This window comes from Lithobates pipiens, unplaced genomic scaffold, assembly GCF_037356315.1.
Source record: "Lithobates pipiens isolate NorthernLeopardFrog02 unplaced genomic scaffold, aLitPip1_a1.2 Scaffold_8, whole genome shotgun sequence".
NCBI lineage: Eukaryota > Metazoa > Chordata > Amphibia > Anura > Ranidae > Lithobates > Lithobates pipiens.
The window spans coordinates 637,204,201-637,225,601 of record NW_027507903.1 but is presented as its reverse complement, the minus strand read 5'-3'; the positions used below and the strand labels follow the sequence as shown (position 1 = coordinate 637,225,601).

Genomic DNA, 21,401 nt, shown 5'->3' with positions numbered 1-21,401 from the left:
CCATCAGTATCACCAGCAAAGCCGCTTCATTATAATCACATTATAGAATGTGCACTGCATTTTGAGATTTCGTCATTTGCCACGTCACGAATGTTAATTCTCCATTATTAACGTTAGTTTACAAGACGGATTGCTTCTGGTTCGTCCTTGCATCTGAGCATGCGTGTTTGTACTTTGGACTTTTGTCCAATGGACTTGTATACACATGTTCAAAAAATCCGACAACAGACATTTGTCCGCGGAAAATTTTAAAGCCTGCCATCCAACATTTGTCCACTGAAAATCCGAAAGCAACTGTCCGATGGAGCAAACGTTCAGATTTTCCGCCAACAGCCTGTCATCACACAAGTCCCATCGGAAAACCTGGACATGTGTACAGAGCTTTAATCTCACAACTCAGAATATGGTTCCAGGGTGGAACATCTTTCCTAAGCATCCGAGGAGTTTTATAGGGCCCTGAGTGCTTAATCTGTTACACCTGAGCTTGTTAACCCTCATTGAGCCCAAACAGGCTCACTACATAGAACAAACACAAAAGCAATCAGTATACAGCATAAACCTGGGACAAATATATCTCCCATCCTGGACACAGCCCATAGATTTTCCTGGCTTCCTCTCACAGGTATGATAGTTTCATTTTACAGGCCTGTTCAATTTTAAGGCTTGACATGTTTGATCTCTACTTTCTCAACACAACCTCTTCTTTTATATTTTACCAAAAATGGTTGGATAAACATTTTCACAAATATTGCGCAACATAAAAAATTATAACTACCATATTTTTATTTTTTGCAAAGCCTCTTATTTAAAAAAAAAAAAAAAATAATAATAATAATAATAAAAAAAAAAAAAATATATATATATATATATATATATATATATATATATATATGTATGTATGTGTATATATATAATTGTGTGGAGGCTTTAAAAGCTAAGTTCACCTTTGTTCACTTTTTTCTAAATTCCAGCTCCCCTATGTACCAATATATCATTAATGTACTTCTTTTTCAAAAATTAAAACAGCTTTCCATTAATTCTACACAGGCTTACCTCATTCTCTTCATATCTGTTTTTTTTTTTTTTTTTTTTTTTTCTTCATATCTGTTTAAACACGCTGCTCAATTACTTCTGTCTTACTTCCTGGTCAGACTAGAGGTCATGACACAGGAAGGAGTTGACCAGCTGAGGGTAGATGATGCTGGGTGTATGCTAATGAGATCAGCTGGTCAACTCCTTCCTGTGTCATGACCTATAGTCTGACCAAGAAGTAAGGCAGAAGTATTTGAGTATTATGTTTTATACAGCTATGAAGAGAGTGAGGCGAGTTTCATAGTTAGTTAGGTTAAATAAAGACACCGGTCCATCCAGTTCAACCTGAGTGAGTGTCTACAATGGTCTCTTTCCCTGTACATTGCTACACCCACATCGGTCCCTATCCTCAAGGAGCCCACAATCATATACTAGGGCCAATTTTGGACAGAAGCCAATTAACTTACCTGCATATCTTTGGAGTGTAGGAGGAAACTGGAGTACCCGGAGGAAACCCACGCAGGCACAGGGAGAACATGCAAACTCCGGGCAGGTAGTGTCATGGTTGGGTTTTGAACCAGTGACCTTCCTACTGCTAGGTGAGAGTGCTAACCACTACACCACTGTGCCGCCCGATATGCGTGGGTATAATTAATGGAAAGCTGTTTTATTTTTGCAAAAAAAGTACAATAATGCTATATTGGTACATAGGGGAGCTGGAATTGAAATTGGAAGAAACTAAAACTGGATGAAAAAAAAAAGTGAACAAAGATGAACTTAGCCTTAACCACTTCAGCTCTGGAAGGTTTACCCCCCCTTCTTGACCTTAACTGCATTACTTTAGCTGACAAGCGGTCATGCACCGATGTACCCAAATAAAATCGATGTCCTTTTCCCCACAAATAGAGCTTTCTTTTGATGGCATTTGATCACCTCTGTGGTTTTTATTTTTTTGAGCTATAAACAAAAACTATATGTTTTACTTTATGCTATAAAACACATCCTATAAAAAAAATTGAAAAAATTTAATTTCTTCGTCAGTTTAGGCCAATATGTATTCTGCTACATTTTTTTTTTTTGGTAAATCCAAATAAGCGTATATTGATTGGTTTGAGCAAAAGTTATCACGTCTACAAACTATGGGATATTTTTATGCAATTTTTATTTATTTATTTATTTATTTATTCATTCACCAGTAATGCCGGCGATCAGAGATTTTTAGCGGGACTGCGACATTGTGGCGGATAAATCGGACACCTAACTGACACTTTTTGGGGACCAGTGAAACTAATACAGTGATCATTGCTAAAAAATATGCACTGAGACTGTACTAATGACACTGGCAGGGAAGGGGTTAACATCAGGGCTGATCAAAGGGTTAAGTGTGTCCCTAGGGAGTGTTTCCTAACTGTGAGGGGAATGCTGTGACTGGAGGAAGACGGAGATCTGTGTTTCCGCTTAGCAGAAACACAAGATCTCCATCTTCCTCTCTCATACCTTGTTTACATAGGCAGACAGCCATTCCACCTCTCCAGAGAATGATCGGCGTGTCCCGGCGAACATTGCGTCCACCATACCCAGTGATTGGCTCCCGCTGTGTTCAATCACAGTGATAGCGAGTAGCCGGCGGCACATGCACACACCCCAGACACTGTGCGCGAAATCACGTACCTGTACATGATTTCGTGCAGGAGGGCCGTCCTGTTGCAGTATATCTGCATGGGACGGTCTTTAACAGGTTAGGCTTTTTGCTAGCAAAAAAATGCAGATTTTAACGTGTGTGAAAATGAAAAAACTGCTCTGGGCACAAAGTAATTAAAACAACTCATCCACTCTTAGTGTGCTGACTAGGCTGAGTTCTCTCTGATGACTGCTCTTTGTTATCAGGGGTCCGCTTTTGTTTTACTGGAGGGCGATAATCTTTTTTGCACCATAACAAGCTGCAGATGTATCTCTGACTCTCGGAGGATGCAAAATAATAGATAAGAGGATCCAGACAACAGTTTATGCTGCTGATACCGGAGGAGATGATATAGGCAATATACAGGGAGTAATCATAATTATCAATCTGCATATAGTGAATGAAATAAATGATATGGGTAGGGCTGAAACAAAGGACAAACACACACACAACAATCACAGTTAGGCAGATAGCTCGTGATCTCTTATGTGCTTGATCAAATTTTGATTTGCTTAGACTGCGGATGGTGCCAATGTAACAGAAAGTTGAAATGACCAAAGGAAAGAAAATAAAAAGTGAGAAAACAGTGGTAAAATAGTAAAAACTGAAAAAAAAATGAACCCCAAAGTGCTGAATGTCATGGCACATCGTGTTATCTAGCATAGGTAATACCATAGTTTGTTTTATTATGAGAAGGGGTACAGTGCTGGCAAATGAGATGACCCAGATGGCACCACACACCAGCCAGGCTCGGGTCACTGTGCGCCAATAGAGAGACCGCAGCGGGTAGACTACGGCCAGGAAGCGGTCCACGCTGATACTTGTCAAAAACAGGACGGAGCAGTACATGTTACAGTAATATGCTGCTGTGACAAAGCGACACATTCCTTCTCCGATGAGCCAGTTAGAGCCCAAGAATCTGTAGACAATATGAAAAGGCAGGACACAAACAAGGAGGACATCTGCTATGGCGAGGTTCAGCATGTAGACCACTGCTGGCTTCTTGACCTTCATCTTGACCAGAAACATGATGATCGCCATGATATTGAGAGGAAGAGCCACGAGGAACACAACGGTATGGATGGATGGGGCAAGAATGACCACACTCCAATGTTTGCTTGAAGTGCTTATCGCCTGATAAATTTCTGCACGACTATCTGAAAAGTAAAAACATAATATTAATATAAATAAATGAACCAGATACAGTGGTGTGAAAAAGTGTTTGCCCCCTTCCTCATTTCCTGTTCCTTTGCATGTTTGTCACACTTAAGTGTTTCGGAACATCAAACCAATTTAAACAATAGTCAAGGACAACACAAGTAAACACAAAATGCAATTTGTAAATGAAGGTGCTTATTATTAAAGGTAAAAAAAAAATCCAAACCATCATGGCCCTGTGTGAAAAAGTGATTGCCGAGACCCAAAGAAATTCAGGAACAATTGAGAAAGAAAGTAATTGAGATCTATCAGTCTGGAAAGGGTTATAAAGCCATTTCCAAAGCTTTGGGAATCCAGCGAACCACAGTGAGAGCCATTATCCACAAATGGCGAAGACATGGAACAGTGGTGAACCTTCCCAGGAGTGGCCGGCCGCCCAAAATTACCCCAAGAGCGCAGCGACGACTCATCCAAGAGGTCACAAAAGACCCCACAACAACGTCCAAGGAACTGCAGGCCTCACTTGCCTCAGTTAAGGTCAGCGTTCATGCCTCCACCATCAGGAAAAGACTGGGCAAAAATGGCCTGCATGGCAGAGTTCCAAGGAGAAAACCACTGCTGAGCAAAAAGAACATCAAAGCTCGTCTCAATTTCTCCACAACACATCTTGATGATCCCCAAGACTTTTGGGACAACATTCTGTGGACCGATGAGACAAAAGTGGAACTCTTTGGAAGGTGTGTGTCCAAGTATATCTGGCGTAGAAGGAACACTGCATTTCATAAAAAGAACATTATACCAACAGTAAAATATGGTGGTGGTAGTGTGATGGTCTGGGGCTGTTTTGCTGCTTCAGGACCTGGAAGACTTGCCGTGATAAAAGGAACTATGAATTCTACTGTCTACCAAGAGATCCTGAAGGAGAATGTCCGACCATCTGTTCGTGTACTCAAGCTGAAACGAACTTGGGTTCTGCAGCAGGACAATGATCCTAAACACACCAGCAAGTCCACCACCGAATGGCTGAAGAAAAACAAAATGAAGACTTTGGAGTGGCCTAGCCAAAGTCCTGACCTGAATCCTATTGAGATGTTGTGGTATGACCTTAAAAAGGCCGTTCATGCTCGAAAACCCTCTAATGTAACTGAATTAGGACAATTCTGCAAAGATGAGTGGGCCAAAATTCCTCCAGGATGCTGTAAAAGCCTCATGGCACGTTATCGCAAACGCTTGGTTGCAGTTGTTGCTGCTAAGGGTGGCCCAACCAGTTATTAGGTTTAGGGGGCAATCACTTTTTCACACAGGGCCATGATGGTTTGGATTTTTTTTCACCTTTAATAATAAACACCTTCATTTACAAATTGCATTTTGTGTTTACTTGTGTTGTCCTTGACTATTGTTTAAATTGGTTTGATGTTCCGAAACACTTAAGTGTGACAAACATGCAAAGGAACAGGAAATGAGGAAAACACTTTTTCACACCACTGTACATTGACCTTTTCTTTAAAGCAGAAGTCCAGATTAAAAAGTAATAAAATGAAATAAAATTAGTACAATCTATACACACCTCAAATACCGCCACCTACGTGTGTCAACACTGCGCCAGCACCCAACCTCCCCCAGCTGCCACTTGTATATATACTCAATCAATCAGAGTAAATATAACCTAACACCTTCACTGTGTCAAATCACTATCACCTTGTGGCGCTAAATAGGTAAGATCAGTCCCCCTGTAAACCCTTCCAAGAATGTATAATGATAGTATACAGAAGGGACTCTCCAACCCTTATTCTATTCACCTCAAAAGAATATATATATATATATATATGCAAATATCAACACAAACATATAAATTAAATATCAAATGACCTTAATTCACCCAATGGATATATGTGCAAAAGTGAGAAGATATTTTCATAGCAAATCAAAATGTATACATATCCCTTAAGGTACACAGTACATTCAACAGAAAATGCAAATGTGTATATCCCAACTTCATATGTGTTTTCAACATAAAAGAAAAAAAAAATTTTTATACAAAAAGAAAAGAAGCAAGTCCTCAAATAGAAGTGTCCCAATGGAAAACGACTAGTGGTGATAAATAGAAAATCAGCACACCCTTCTCCTGTGTGCTTTCTTATCAGTGTCCCCAAACGATGAAAGTCCTTCACCACACCAACAGTGACCCCCTTTAGATGGAGCACTCACCAGATAAATTGCCTAGCACTCTCGCACCAGGCTCAACAGGCGTTTTAAATGACTCAATTGAAGATCACAGATGTCCGGCACACAGTATTCAGAAAGTATTAATTCCTCTTTGCAGATTCCAATAAGATTATCTCCCCAAGTTCCTCAAAGAGAAAAACAGAGGCTTCCCATGGTGTAATACTATAAAGTAACTTTAATAGCACACTTAAAAAGCCACTCGGTAATGCACTCACATGTAAAAAACTTGGAACAAGCACTTCAAAGTCACTGCAATCCTTCACATCAGCAAAACTTCACTCTAAGGCATTGGTGGTTACAGTGGATACTGGTCACAGTTAGCAGTGTCAATATCTCTCACCCCTCCTTCTGCTGTATGGTACCCTACAGCCAGATTCTCAATGACACTCTCTCTCCAGTCCTGTTCCTCGTGTTAGAGGCACACACACTTCCGCCTTGTTTGCAGTGTTGAATCAATCAGTAGTCGTAGTAGGATTTTTTTTCACCTTTAATAATAAACACCTTCATTTACAAATTGCATTTTGTGTTTACTTGTGTTGTCCTTGACTATTGTTTAAATTGGTTTGATGTTCCGAAACACTTAAGTGTGACAAACATGCAAAGGAACAGGAAATGAGGAAGGGGGCAAACACTTTTTCACACCACTGTACATTGACCTTTTCTTTAAAGCAGAAGTCCAGATTAAAAAGTAATAAAATGAAATAAAATTAGTAGCCAATAAAAAGTAAAAACATAAACAGACTTAATTCATGCCTACTCCGAAATGGGTCAGTCAATCCCAAAATACCCATTTATATAATTAAAGACATACATACAGTAATGTGCAAAAGTTTTAGGCAGGGGAGACAAAAATTTAACTAAGTACACTTTCAGAAATATAAGTTTTAATAGTTTATTTATATCATTAAAAAAAAATGGAAAGAGTAATCCAAATCAGATCAATATTTGGCGTGCCCACACTTTGCTTTTTGAAACACCACCAATTCTTCTATCGATACTTGCACAGAGTGTTTGAAGGAATTCGGCAGGTAGGGTCGTCCACACATCTTGGAGAACTAACCACAGATCTTCTGTGGATGTTGGCTGCCTCAAATTCTTCTGCCTCTTCATGTAATCCCAGACAGACTCTGTGATGTTGGGATCAGGACTCTGTGGGGGTCAAACCATCACTTCCAGGTTTTTCCTAAGCCCTTGTACACACGGTCGGAGATTCCGACAACCAAATCCGTCGGAGTAATTCCGACGGATTCATTCCGGAAGAGGTCCAGAAGTGATGTTGCATACACACGGTCGGACTAAGTTGTCGGAAAATCCGATTGTACATAACGTGATGACGTTATTTCGTTACGACGGGACTACGTTCAGGCTAGTAGCCAATAGCTTTGGTCTAAGAATTTGATCTGAGCATGCGTGGCACTTTGTCTGTTGGAGTAGGCTACACATGACCGGAGTATGTCCGATCGGAGCATTTTGTCGGAAAATTTTACCGGCAAGTTGGAAAAGTTGGTCCGTCGGATATTCCGACTGAAACAGTCCGATGGAGACCACACACAGTCGGATTATCCGACAAAACGGTCCGATAGGACACATTCCGCCGGAATCTCCGACCGTGTGTACAAGGGCTTACACTAAAAATAGTTCCTAATGACACTGGCTGCATGTTTTTGCGGTGATTATCCTGATGCAGAATACATTTAGGGGCCAATCACATGCCTCTCTGATGGTAGAGCATGATGGATAAGTATCTGCCTGTATTTCTCAACACTGAAGACACCATTAGAGGGGGAGAGTGTTCGGCCGCTGAAGGAGATGGCTGCGTGAGAGGAGAGCTCTGCATTACCCAGCTCCACTAGCCTAAAATCAGCGATGAGGGACAGCAAATTCTATCCCATCTGGCTTCCTGAGTCCCCCTGCAAGAGAAAGAAATCCAGAGACGGACTGCGCAAGCTGACAGACTTCTTTCTGTCAGCTAGCACACCATGCTCTCAAGAGCCCTCCCAAGCTCCAGCACAGCAGCGCGGCTCCCTGAGCAGCCGAAGTGACGGACATAGTAAACAGTAGTCCGGTTCCCTCTCTCCCAGCAATAGCAGCCATTCTTCTCTGGGCAATACCTCACTGAACAGCCCTCAGAAGACAGTCCAGAAGTTCTGCAGCACACGCCTATAGTATGCAGATGAGAGAAGGGGGGGGACAGACACTTCACAGGACAGCACAGCTTCCCTACAAATGGGCAGCCATTCAGTAACACCACAATGAAAGAGATGGAATGGAATATCTCACACAAATGAAATTATAAATTGCAGAGGTGGGAGGCCAGTTAACAATGTTGAAAATAAAACTGCTGAATTTGCATCAGCTCACAACGAACTATTAGATGCATATTATGAAAAAGATGAAGAGCTAGAGGTATTAAAAAACACGATGACCGACTTGGAGGACAGGTCCTGTGAAAACAACATCAAATTATGCGGGATGGCAGAATCCATGCCCCCCCTTTGAACCTCTGCAATTTGTACAATGACTGATAACTGAACTTCTACCTGACACCCCTGATAGAGAAGTTGTCGCAGACCGGGCCCAAATAACTAGTGCCTCTAACCAAATTACTTCGTAACAATCAACTCTCCTACTCTTGGGGGTTCCCGATTATGCTGCTTATCATGAAAGATGGCCGCAGTAATGCAGTTAGAACTTTGGAAGAGGGGTTGCAAGTGACCAAAAAATGGGGTCTGTTCCCCCAAGATGAGGAGGTCATGATGCCTACACCTACACCTGGTCGCATTTCTTCCGTGTGGCAACCAGTAGATGCGACTTGAGTCTATCCTGGATCTTCCCTAACCCTTGCCCTTGATGGGTTCAAGAATTTTAACACATGCTCTAGTGGAAACTGGTTGGCGATGCATCCCCGTTTCTCCTATGCGTCTCCCTTCGCACGTTGAGACTTATCCCTTTATTTTATATGCCTTATGTTGTTATGTTAATGACTTTTCTTTTTCTCTGATTTTACCACCGGCAACCTACAATGGAATGATTTACCATCATCCCTCTGGAATATACTCACCACTGCCATCTATCAAATATCTAATTTCAATCATCCGCAAGGCGCTGCCTTCCATCAACTACAGGTAATACACCTCACGTGCACCTTTTACAGGACTCCAAGTCACTCACAGACAGCATATTATACTGTCCATCCAATGGTGCTTAAGTTTGTTTCCATGAACGTTCATGGACTTAATAGTGCTTTCAAAGGACGGGCAATGTGGGGAGAAGCAAAATCTCTAAGGAGCAATGTGCCATGCATACAAGAAACGCACTTTGAGGACCAAAAACAACCCAAATGAACAGACAAACTGTTCCCTCAGATATTTACAGCGTCTGGACCTTCCAAAAAATGTGGAGTACCAATTGCCATAAAGCATTCTGTAGCTTTCCAGCTACATGAAGTTTTAAAAGACAAACTGGGAAGGTACATAATACTTATCTGTGATCTTAACAACATCACCTACATCATTATTAACATTTATGTACCCAACACTAGACAGCTACCTTTTATCAAATTAAAAAGGGGCCTTCTCCTGTACTGTGGAGACTTCAACTGTGTGGGGGACAAGCAACTAGACTGCTCCTCTCCCCAACAATCAACACGATGTGAGTTGCAGTCCTTTTTGCACTCTTCTGAACTATATGACATGTGGTGCTGTGCTAACTCTACTGAAAAGAATTTCACTTACTATTCAGTACCTCACAGGTCTTATTCTAGAATAAACCTATTTTTGTCTGAATTGCCATTGTTGCATAATTTGTTATCAGTAAACATCCATTCTATCATGTGGTCTGATCAAGCACCGGTCTCGTTGATTGTTAAGGAGCACTGTGATGTGGTGCCAATTCATTTGTCGTGACATTTTTCGTGATTTTTATCATGACTGCGACATTATGGAGGACACATCGGACACTTTTGACACATTTTTGGGACAAATGACAATTATACAGCGATCAGTGCTATAAAAATGCACTGATTACTGTATAAATGTCACTGGCAGGGAAGGTGTTAATATGAGGGGGCGATCAAGGGGTTAACTGTGTTATAACAGTAGGGGGAGGGAAATGACTAGAGGTGATGACAGACCGTGGTTCCTTGCTATTAGGAACTCACAATCTGCATCTCCTCTTCTCACAGAACAGGAATTGGTGTGTTTACACACATACGTCCCTGTTCTGCCTCTGGTCTACCACTGGTCACAAGCATCGGCACCCCCGAAGTGCAGTGGGCGTGTGCCTCCCGCTTAGAGGAGCCGACATACAGCTACTACGGTGCGTGGGATCGTGCCAATCTTCCGCAAAACCTTCTGTTGGGATCATACGAATACCTTTTTCCTTCCTTGAGAGTAAGAAAGAGTATTTTCAAATATATTCACATATGCAGAGATTAAATCAATAAATCCCAATGCCACAACTTATGTAGAACTCCAACTGCATCACTATCACCTTAAAAATCCAAACCACCAATGCACCCTACAGACTGACACTTGGAAATATTCAACTACCTCATACCAAAAACCTAAAGGACTTTCATGGTTCTACTCAGAGAAAATGGAGTACTGTCCGTGATACTTTTTTTATTTGCACTAACATACAATTTTTCAGGACAAGCTTTCGGGTATGTCCCCTTTTTCAAGGTCCAAGCAGTACTGATTTACAAATTTTTAAGCAGAATGTAAAACCAAAACAAAAAAAAAAAAAAAAAAACACCTCTGAGGGAAAGAAGAGAAAAAAAACAACAATTTAAAAATTTGTAAATCAGTACTGCTTGGACCTTGAAGAAGGGGACATACCCCAAAGCTTGTCCTGAAAAATTGTATGTTAGTGCAAATAAAAAAAGTATCACGGACAGTACTCAATTTTCTCTGTCACAATTGCACTAATACGGCTACAATAACATTAAGTATGGTTCTACTCAAAATTATAAAACAGTCAAAACCCTACAAAATCCACTATTATGTATATAAACTTGGAAAAAGACCTTAACATGACATTTAGTCTGACTATTTGAAATAAAACTCAGTCTAGCTATAAATATTCCCATTGCGCTAATCATTGGGATCTGGCTTCCAAAATTATTACATAGGAGCTACTTAACACCTATGAGACTATCGCACATTTTTAAAGATTCCTTTAACCTCTGCTGGAGAGAATGCGGCTCTAAGGGATCGTTATTACACTTAGCCCTTGTACACACGGTTGGAGAATCCGTCGGAATGTGTCCTATCGGACCGCGTTGTCGGATAATCCGACTGTGTGTGGTATGCATCGGACTGTTTCCGTCGTAATATCCGTCGGACCCAATTTTCCAAAATGTTGGAAATATTTTCCGACCAACTGGTCCGATAGGACATAATCCAATCATGTGTAGAGAATTTTGATCGGACAAAGTGCCACGCATGCTCAGATCAAATTCCTACATCAAAGCTATTGCCTACTAGCCTGAACGTAGTCCCATCGTAACGAAATTACGTCATCACGTTCTGAAAGATCGGATTTTTCGACAACTTTGTCCGACCATGTGTATGCAACAGTTTCAGGCAAGATCCGACGGACAAAATCCGACGGATTTGGTTGTTTAAATGTCCGACCATGTGTACAGGGGCTTATTGTGGGAATGCAAATGTTTGAGGTTTCTGGAAATCAGTATTTTCCTTGATAGCGTCTGTCACTGGAATCACTTCCTCTCCCATAACCATCACTAGCTCTTCTGAATCTTAATAAAGATATGAGTTTAGGTATAAGTTTCACATCTCTGTTGACAAGAATTATGTCACCATGCCTAACTTACAAATTTATATTTTCTCTTTTAGTATCTCTAAAAGTAAGCTAGGCAAATACTTAGATATCATTACTACTTTGATATTGTCAATATCTTTTATATGTGTTGTCAAATAGCAACGTTTAATAAAAAACTATTGAAAGAAGATACCATTAATCCTGACCAAATCTCCAACTCTATTTGCAAAAATGCAACCCCAAACTTGCAAGGAACCTCCACCATGCTTCTCTGTTGCCTGCAGACACTCATTATTGTACTGCTCTCCAACCCTTCCACAAACAAATTGCTTCCTGCTTCAGTCAAATAATTAAAATTTTGTCTCATCAGTCCAGAGCACCGACTGCCATTTTTCTGCACCCCAGTTTCTATGTTTCTGTGCATAGTTGAGTCGCTTAGCCTCTGTTCCATGTTGAAGGTATGGATTTTTGGCCACAGTTCTTCCATGAAGACCACTTCTGGCCAGACTTCTACGGACAGACCATGAGTGTACCTGGGTCCCACTGGTTTCTGCCAGTCCTGTGCTGATGGCACTGCTGGACAATATATGTTTGAAGTCAAGACAGTAGTGTTTTAAAAAAGAATATGAATTGTATAGGTTTCTTACCATAGATAATAAATGAAGGTTCTTCATCTGCAAAATTGGAAGGGTAAAGCGTTAGCGAATCATACAATAAGAACATACAATTTAGGTTTGTATTTCACTTTTTAAAATTGCATTTAAAAAAAAAAAAAAAAAACGTTCACCTGTCCATGGGATTTAAGGAGATATGGCATCGCATAAAGCACCATTTTAAATAGAACAAAAGGAAGAAAAATGGACAACAGTGGGTTCAAGATCTAATGCGGAACATGAAGTCTTCTTTTCACCTTTCTTTTTCTTTTCCAAAAAATATGGCCAGACCTAAGAATGATCTGAGTTTCTCTGTGAGTGACCCCAAAGCATGTTAGTTAAAGGAATTGGGCATTTTAATGTTTCACTTTAAGAATTTAAAAAAAATTGTGTTCCTCGCAAATGGAATTTTTAAACATTTTTTTCCATTGGTGCATGTTCTCACCCACTCTCATGCTATTTTCTTTTGACAAACCCTTGCCTATTATCTCAGAAAATGGGAATTTTTAATTTGAAAGATTTAGCTCCTAGTGATTTTAGTGGGGTTCGGGTTCAGCATATGACTTTCTTTGCAATTGACTGTACCCTACTCTAACCAAACCCAGGGCACTTCAACTTTTCCCTAACATCCATATGATGTATGTACCATATATTGTCGGACAGTTTTTTTTAAAAGAACTGTGCAGGTGGGGTTTTTTTTCATTTTACTTTTTTTTTGTGACTGAGTAGGGGTTCTATCTACCCCTTACTCATTCACATTGAGGCAGTATCTGGGCATCCCCTTATCGCAAAAGGGAGCTGCCATGTTCCAATAAGCCTCCACCCACAGCCTCCCAGAACCACAAGGCTAAGGTTGTGGTGAAGATGCTATTGTCTATCAACATGGGGACAAGTTGCTTTGACAGGGGATTCCAGTATGGCAAGGCACCCCCATGTTAAGGGTATATGGTTTGGTATTGTTAAGGGGGAACAAACTTATCACCCCCTTTTCTGGCCAGCCAAGTTCCATGCTTGCATAGGGGTCATGCTTTTATTTTTTGATTTTTGCATGGGGTTTCCCATTTTGGAGGGAAAAAACTTGCCACATCCTTTTCTTTCTTTCTTTTTTTTTTTTTTTGGGGGGGGGGGGGGGTAAGCACTGTTATAATTTGTTTCTTTTCCACTCGCTCTCTATATATATTCCTTGAGAGAGGGTAGAAAAATGTGTTCCTCTAAGGCTGTGCTGTAATACATTTTTTCTTGTTGTCTCCTTCAGGGACACGTTTTTCCACTAGAAAACTGCAATCTTTTACACATAAATTGGTTAAAGTATATATAACACTCTTTTTGCACACTGTCATGAATCATCAGATTATATTAGTGCTGGATTTAATTTGGATTTATTCAGTCCTACACAAATGTTCAAGGGTGGTCTCACCTGAGCACTAGTGACACATGAGCACCTTGAACAGGTAAGAACTGGTGGCTGGAATGGTGAAGCAAGGTGCTTGCTGAATTTGCATCTTGCCAAACTGCTTGAGAATGGTCTCACATAAGGGCTGTTGACTCGTGATGAGTGAGTGTGTCTAGGTTCAAATTATGGGCCATTCGTTGAACTCATAAAATTCAGAAAATGCAAACTTTACTCTGAACTCCAGTGAGATCAATGCAGAGTGAAGCTTACAAATCAGTTCTGGCCATTCAAGGCTATTAGGCAAGTGTTTGTCAAACAAAGGGCATGGGTAGATGGGTACTGCCATGGGGAGGGGGGAGGGGCATGTACCAATGCAAAAAAAAAATATTTTAAGAAATACAAATTAGCTTGAAGAGGGCAACATGTGAAAAACACCAATTCTTCAAATAGCATGCTTGGAGGATTCCTTTAATCTATATGCAGCATTACAGAGCAGTTCGATTCTTCTGGAGAGCAGCAATACTGCATTCTGGCCTTGTACTTTCTTGTACTTTATTCCTTGGCTTACATATATGCGAAGCACACCTGATAGGTAGTTTTTCATTCAATATATAATTATTTAACTAAAGACAAAATGCAAGAATGTAATGTAGAATATAGATCAAGCAAAAGTATTTCTTAAGAAGTAAAAATGTATATATTAAGTCACAGACAAGAGCTTACAATATTGCGCAGGCATGCTGCACATCATATACGTGGTTTTACATGGTTGCAATGGAAGAGGGTGAGATGAACATTTTTTATCAATAAATACAATTATATTGTGTAAGGTCAGGGTCAAGAGCCAAAAATATTGCACAGACACACTGCATATTATGAATCTACTTGATTGGTTAAATCAAGTACTTCACCAGTCTCCCAAACAAAGTAGGAGTAGGAGCCAGTCACGGGGTTTTAGAGCAAGACAATGCAGCCAAAAAAACAGAACAGGCTCATCATCTGATAGTGATCGAGAGAGGGGAAATAGTTACAAATCAGTTACGTTTTAGAAGAACTAGAGGGGAAATATTTAGCCCTAGATCCCAAACAAATGTTAACCAAAAAGAAGACAAAGGAGGGAGGAAAAAGCGCCATAGAAGGAAAAGGAAAGGAGGTGGTAAAAAACCAAAGAAGTGGGAGACTAAGGAACCAAAAGAGATATTAAATAATGAAGTTGTTGCTCAAAGACAAGATCTGAAAGTAGTGAACCTGTCTTCTCCTAAAGAAGGGTTTGTCTTTTTCTCCTACCTCCCTGATGCATGATTTGGGGGGTTTTAGGATATTAATCTGTTTATGAGGAAAATCCTTTTTAAACTATGGCACTAAAAGAAACCAAGTAGTCAAGAAACTGTTGAAGAGAGTCTAGATAGTGAGGAAGCACTAGAAAATCTTGTAGCTTTGCTGGATGAAAATGTCTATAATGATCTGGAGGAAGAAATGGCTCAACCGATTAGAAGGATCAGGTCTACTAAAATGCCAACCCTGTCCAAACACAAATGGCTTAAGGTGTTTTTGGACTTGGTACAAAAAGACCTGAGCAAGTTTAATTGGGACTGGGTTGGCCCTAACAACTTAACCATGGAGGAAAGGCAGGCCCTGCAAGATTTTGAAGAAGTCCCCGACCTGGTGATAAAGAAAAGCGACAAGGGCGGAAATGTAGTCCTGATGAGTGAGACTCTTTATGAGGATGAAGCATTGCAGCTGCTTGGTGAAGGCTCCACATATAAAAAAAAACTCGCTGAGACTCCTTTCCCGAACCTTGTCAGGGCTTTAAATACTAAACTTAAACTAGGTGTAGAGGCCGGCCTGCTAACTAAAAAGGAGTATAGTTTTTAAAGGTCGAGAACCTCACCATCCCAACCCTTTATATCATACCTAAATTACACAAATCCCTAACTTGCCCCCCTTGGAGGCCTATTGTCTCATCCATCAAGGGCCTCCTTGAAAAGGTGGGGAAATATGTAGACTCCCTAATTAAAGACATGGTAATTCGCCTTCCCTCCTTTGTTAAAGACAGTAGAGGTATCCTTGTGAAATTGTTACTTCTGTTACTTCTGTTCCCACATCTCTTCACAGCTGCAAAAGACATCATGCATGACGCTGGCGGGGATCCGCCCAGGGCCTGGGGTATATGAGCTGGGACAGACAGACAGTTCACTCCTCCACTGTGCTCCACTAGGAAGAGATCACTCCTTAACTCTACATATGGGTAATAGCTTTATGCACTTTCTTTTTTTTTTTTTTTTTTTTCTCCTTTTTGCACATACATTGTTTCATTCAGAGCACTGCACATAATTTTTTTTACACATTTGAATTGGATGATTCTGTATTTCCCCATCATCCATTTCCACTTATTTAATATACATTTAGTCTTCTCCTATTTCCCAATCATTCATGTATATCTCATTCACACACATTTTCAGCAATCAGCTATATTCATTCAACACGTTCAATCCAACACTCAGTGTCCTGCTTTTGGTTTTTTTTTTTTTTTTTTTTTGTTTGTTTTTTTGTGACCCGTCACACTTTTCTCTTTTGCAGATTTGGGTAACACACATATACATTTAGTACCTAGTGGACCTGTGTTGAGGATGTCTGTTTCGGTTCCCCCTGGCCTGCCCCCTGACATTGTTGGGGGGATGGTCTGAACCCTGCCTCAACCCCGGATGAGACGGTTTTATCCCAGCTCTAACAGTTCCCATTGCTGGAAGTTCTGCCCAATCTTTGGGCTACTTTGTAAGTCACTTTATCAATCAAGTGGACCAATTTGATACTTTCTCTATTTAACTGAGGTTCCGCCTATATTAACATTTGTCATATTTATTTGCTTTTTTTAGTAAAAACATGCATCCCACCCCTGATGACTGGCAAGAAGCCAAGAAACGCGTCGGGTTCTCAAACTAAGGATGCCTACCTAAGCTTATTTTAATCCTTGATAATATCAACTTTTGTCTTATTGAGTTTGCACTCGTTCATGTGATTTTATGATTTTTGATTTATGCATTTCTGTTATGAACTGCATCCATGTATGTCCATTGATTTGTCTATACTTCAAGATTCTCTGATTACTATTATGAAAATATATTGAGTGTATATCCATATTTATATTATATTACTGTACTACTATTGTATGCATTCCGATCTTGGACAACCCCTAGTGGCTATTGATTACAAATTAAATCTAAATCATTTTATTCACATGTATTCATACATTGTTATTTTCAATTGACATGCTTCATTTAAAGTCCCACTTGTTCCCCTTTTCTTTTTACTTCTGAATGTCCCAGAGGATGCACTCCTGGTGGGGATCGATGTCGAAAGTTTATACACATCAATTCCCCATAAATAGGGAATTGAAGCAATAGTACATTTCTTGGAACAAGAATACCACATGGGGGTACACAATGAATTCTTGGTTGAGCTGTTAGAATTTATGCTCAACAGCAACTTTTTTCAGTTCCTTGGAAAATACTATCACCAGCTAAGGGGCACGTGTATGGGGGCACCCTGGGCTCTGTCATATGTGTGCCTCCACCTAGGCCTCTGGGAGGAGGAGGTGGCATTTAAATCCTCAATGTACCTCAGCCACTGTCGCCTGTGGCTGAGGTACATCGATGATGTCCTCATGATATGGGGGGGGGGGGCACTGTTGAACAACTTATGAAATGTTTGTCCCAACTCAACAGCAATTATAGGAATATCAAATTGACCCATACCTACCATGAGGAAACACTACCTTTTTTAGATCTACAGTTAACTAAGGCCAATAAGGGGATAGTGACACAAACCTACCGTAAGAAAACGGCAGCAAATACCCTGATTTTGGCCCAAAGTCATCACCCTAAATCGCTTATCAGTGGAATACCAACTGGGCAGTTCCTCAGGATTAGGAGGAACTGTTCTGAAGAAACACCATTCTTGGAAGAAGCAGAGGACATGTACCAACACTTCAGGGAGAAGGGTTATTCACATCAGCCCATTAAAAAAGCTAAATATAGAGCCTTGAGATGTAAATGTGAATGCCTCTTGAAACCCCAAAGTAACAAATATGGAAGTGAACTTCCTCAGAATTATCACCAAATTTGGGTCCCAATGGACCTAAGTCAAAAATATTCTGGAGAGGCATTGGCATATTTTGAAGTCCGCCCCCCTGATTGCCGACACGGTGGGTCAAGAAGGCGCAGAATTTGATGCCGAGAAGGCGCGGAATTTAAATGATGTCCTGGTCCATTCTGAATATAAAAGGACTGAAATTAAGAACTGGCTCACAAGCTCTAATCCGGCAGCTGGTATGCATGCCTGTGGGCACTGCAACAGCTGTAAATATGTGCATAAAACCGATGTGTTTGCCAATTCATGCGGAGGTAAAGAATATATAATTAAACATTTGGTAACTGCTCAACTACCTGAGTTATTTACATGCCTATGTAATAAAATCTATGTCGGCAAAATGAAATAACAACTCTGCATTAGAATTGGCAAACACATCGGTAGCATCAAGAACAAAAAGAAGGATGATGACCACCCTATTTCTTTGCATTTTGCTCAATTCTATGATGGTAACCCTAAAGGGTTAAAAGGTGAAAGGAATTTGCGTGCTAAATCTACCCCCAAAAAGAGGAGATTTTGACACTATTCTCCTACAAATGGAGAAAATGTGGATTTACTACTTAAATTTCATGGCACCTCTGGGCTTGAACCTGCAGTCTTTTTTAGAAAGATAATGCATTTTTGTAATTTTGTAATCAGTGAAGCAAGATAGTCAATATGCTTCTCGTTCTTGGTATTCAGGTGCTTTTCACTCTCGTTCGCTCCCGTTTGGTGGCGCAAATTACACTAATGCGATCAAAGCGACTAAGGAAGAGCGATAGTTTGCTCTTCAGTTCCAGAGAAATATGAAAGTCAATATATGTCTTCTCTCACTCCTCATGTTCAAGTGTAAATTTTTTGGAAAATACCTCTGCTTGTGGCGCATTATATGCTAATGCGTTTGAAATGAACATGGGAAGAGTGATAGTTCGCTCTTTAGGTCCAAAAATGTTAAGATAATGCATTCTTGTAATTAGTGATGCGAGATGTGCTAATGTGTTTTGTTTGTTAATGTGTTAATATGCTTTTAGCTCTTGGTATCCGGGTGTTTTCCACTCCCGTTCGCTCCCGTTTGGTGGTGCAATTTACAACAATGCAGTCAAAGCGACTAATGAAGAGCGATAGTCTGCTCTTCAGTTCCCATGAAGTATAAAAGTTAATATTTCTTCTTGCTCTTCATGTTTAAGTGTCAATCCTTTCGAAAAGGCTTCCGCATGTGGCGCAATATATACTAATACATCTAAAATGAATAAGGGAAGAGCGATAGTTTGCTCCTCAGGTTAAAAATTTTTATTTTTCGCACAAGGCTGCCTTTTGCGGCTGAACACATAAGCCAGTGCACTCAATGATTCCTATGCTGAATGTTAAGTATGGGAGGTGGTGTGGGTGACATCCAGTGATCAAACACTGATATTACAGCTGGGATTTTGAGACGTTTTAAAGCGGTAGTAAACCCGTTCATTTTTTATTTATTTTTTACCACCTGCAAAGCAAAAGGCATAATGAGCTAGTATGCACCGCATACTAGCTCATTATGAAATACTTACCTTAGAACGAGGCCCAGACATCTGGCCCGATCCACGCCAAGGGAGCTGACATGCTCCCTCGGCGTTTCTTCCGGGTATCGCGGCTCCGGCGCTGTGAGTGGCCGGAGCCGCGATATCGTCACTTTAAGCCCAGCTCTCAAAACCCCTGCCAGCTCTGAGGAAACTAACGTTGATTGGCTAGTGAAATGCCTCAGTATGATGTCAGCACGTCGGAAGGGGGATTGTCCTAAAAGTGGCCCTCTTGAGAGAACTATATTCTTTCTTTTTTTGTTAGGGTCGCTAAGACTGTGTCTCTTTGGTTATGCCATCTAGATGAAAGATTGAAAAATTATTACATTTTTTTCTTACTTTGATTATCATCGATAATTAACAGTTGATCCAGGCACTCAATTTGTATTTTTTTACTGTAACACTTACAGTATGTCTTACTCCCATGTTGTTTCCATTGTCAATTAAACAAAAAAGTTCTATGAAGTATTGGGGGTTATTTACTAAAGGAAAATCCACTTTGCACTCCAAGTGCACTTGGAAGTAAAGTCGTTGTAGATCCAAGGGGGACATACAAGGAGAATAAAAAACAGCATTTTAGCTTGCACATGATTGGATGATAAAATCAGCAGAGCTCCCACTCATTTCAGATCTACCCCTTAGATTTAGAGCGACTGCACTTTCAAGTTCACTTTCGTAAATAACCCCCATTGTCTCTCTTTACCATGCTCATCCCTGGCTAATGTTCTAAACAACCCAGCCACCCCCAAGCGTCTGTGTTATGTGGAATGATGCCCTGGACACAAGTAGCAGTTTTTAAACACCTTATTAATCCAGTTCCCCATAGGCTTCGTCCTTCTGAAGAACTACAAGCCAACAAACATGTAATTAAATCTCAACTACATACATTTCCAGTGCAAGCATTATCTCTTCATTATGTCACCCTCTTTAGTTTTAGACCAACCCATTTAATTTGAATATATTGGTGCCCGCAACCCACATCAATTGCATTTAATATCTTCTATTTACAAAATACTCCAAGAGGACCTTTTGCTTTTTGATGATCAACACTTGTATATGTGTAAATGGGCACAAGCCCTTTAATGCCCTATTCCTTTAATCCCCCTAGCGGTAATCCCGAGTCTGGCTCGGGTTAGGAATTTACTGATAGGAGCGGTAACCCCGAGCCAGACTTGGGATCGCTTCGCTGGATGCAGGGGAGGACACAGGGAGACATACTTACCTTGTCCCCTGGATCCAGCGATGTCCTCCGCGCTGTGTGATCGAGCTGTCCTCCGCTCGATTCACAGTGCCGAATGCCGCCGAGCTCCGTTCCCTGCGACGTTACGACGCACAGGAGCGGAGAACGGCGGCAAATTCAAAAATGTAAAAATACACAAAACACACACAGCACTGTAATCTTACAGATTACAGTGCTGTATTAAAAATGACACACCCCCTTTGTCCCTAGTGGTCTGTGCAGTGCCCTGCATGCACTTTTATATTATAAATACTGTTTTTTCTGCCTGGAATTTGGAGATTGTCCATAGCAACCAAAAAGTGTCCCTTTTTCAGTGTTTTTGGATTTGATTACATTATTGAATATTTTTTTGTATTTTTTATTATATTATAAACTTTATCATACCCGGGATGTCTGCTAGACTCTGGTTAGAACAGATTTAAGAGAGTTATTCCTAAGAATTACAGGACTACAAAATAAAACACCAAATTTCCATGCAAAATAATTGTACCGCTTTCAGCACCTAAAACCGGACTGAATCATACCGCCAGGGAGGCTACGATGCTTGGAA

The 21,401-nt window shown here is 40.5% G+C and overlaps 1 protein-coding gene across 2 annotated transcripts in view; it reads right to left on the bottom strand.

Moving 5' to 3' along the window:
- Positions 1-1,190: 1,190 nt before the first annotated feature.
- The window catches only part of LOC143961575 (proteinase-activated receptor 1-like), an 86,076-nt gene continuing 65,865 nt past the window's right edge, over positions 1,191-21,401 (bottom strand). The window contains exons 6-7 of one of the 2 annotated variants that reach the window (XM_077470884.1): positions 12,529-12,555; positions 1,191-3,870 (exon numbers count right to left, since the gene is read on the bottom strand). In XM_077470884.1, the coding sequence (XP_077327010.1) occupies positions 2,858-3,870; positions 12,529-12,555 (1,040 nt within the window). In that variant the 3' untranslated portion in view covers positions 1,191-2,857. Of the gene's footprint in view, positions 3,871-6,079; positions 6,359-12,528; positions 12,556-21,401 lie in introns of those variants that run through there. The other variant, XM_077470885.1, reaches the window with a different exon arrangement.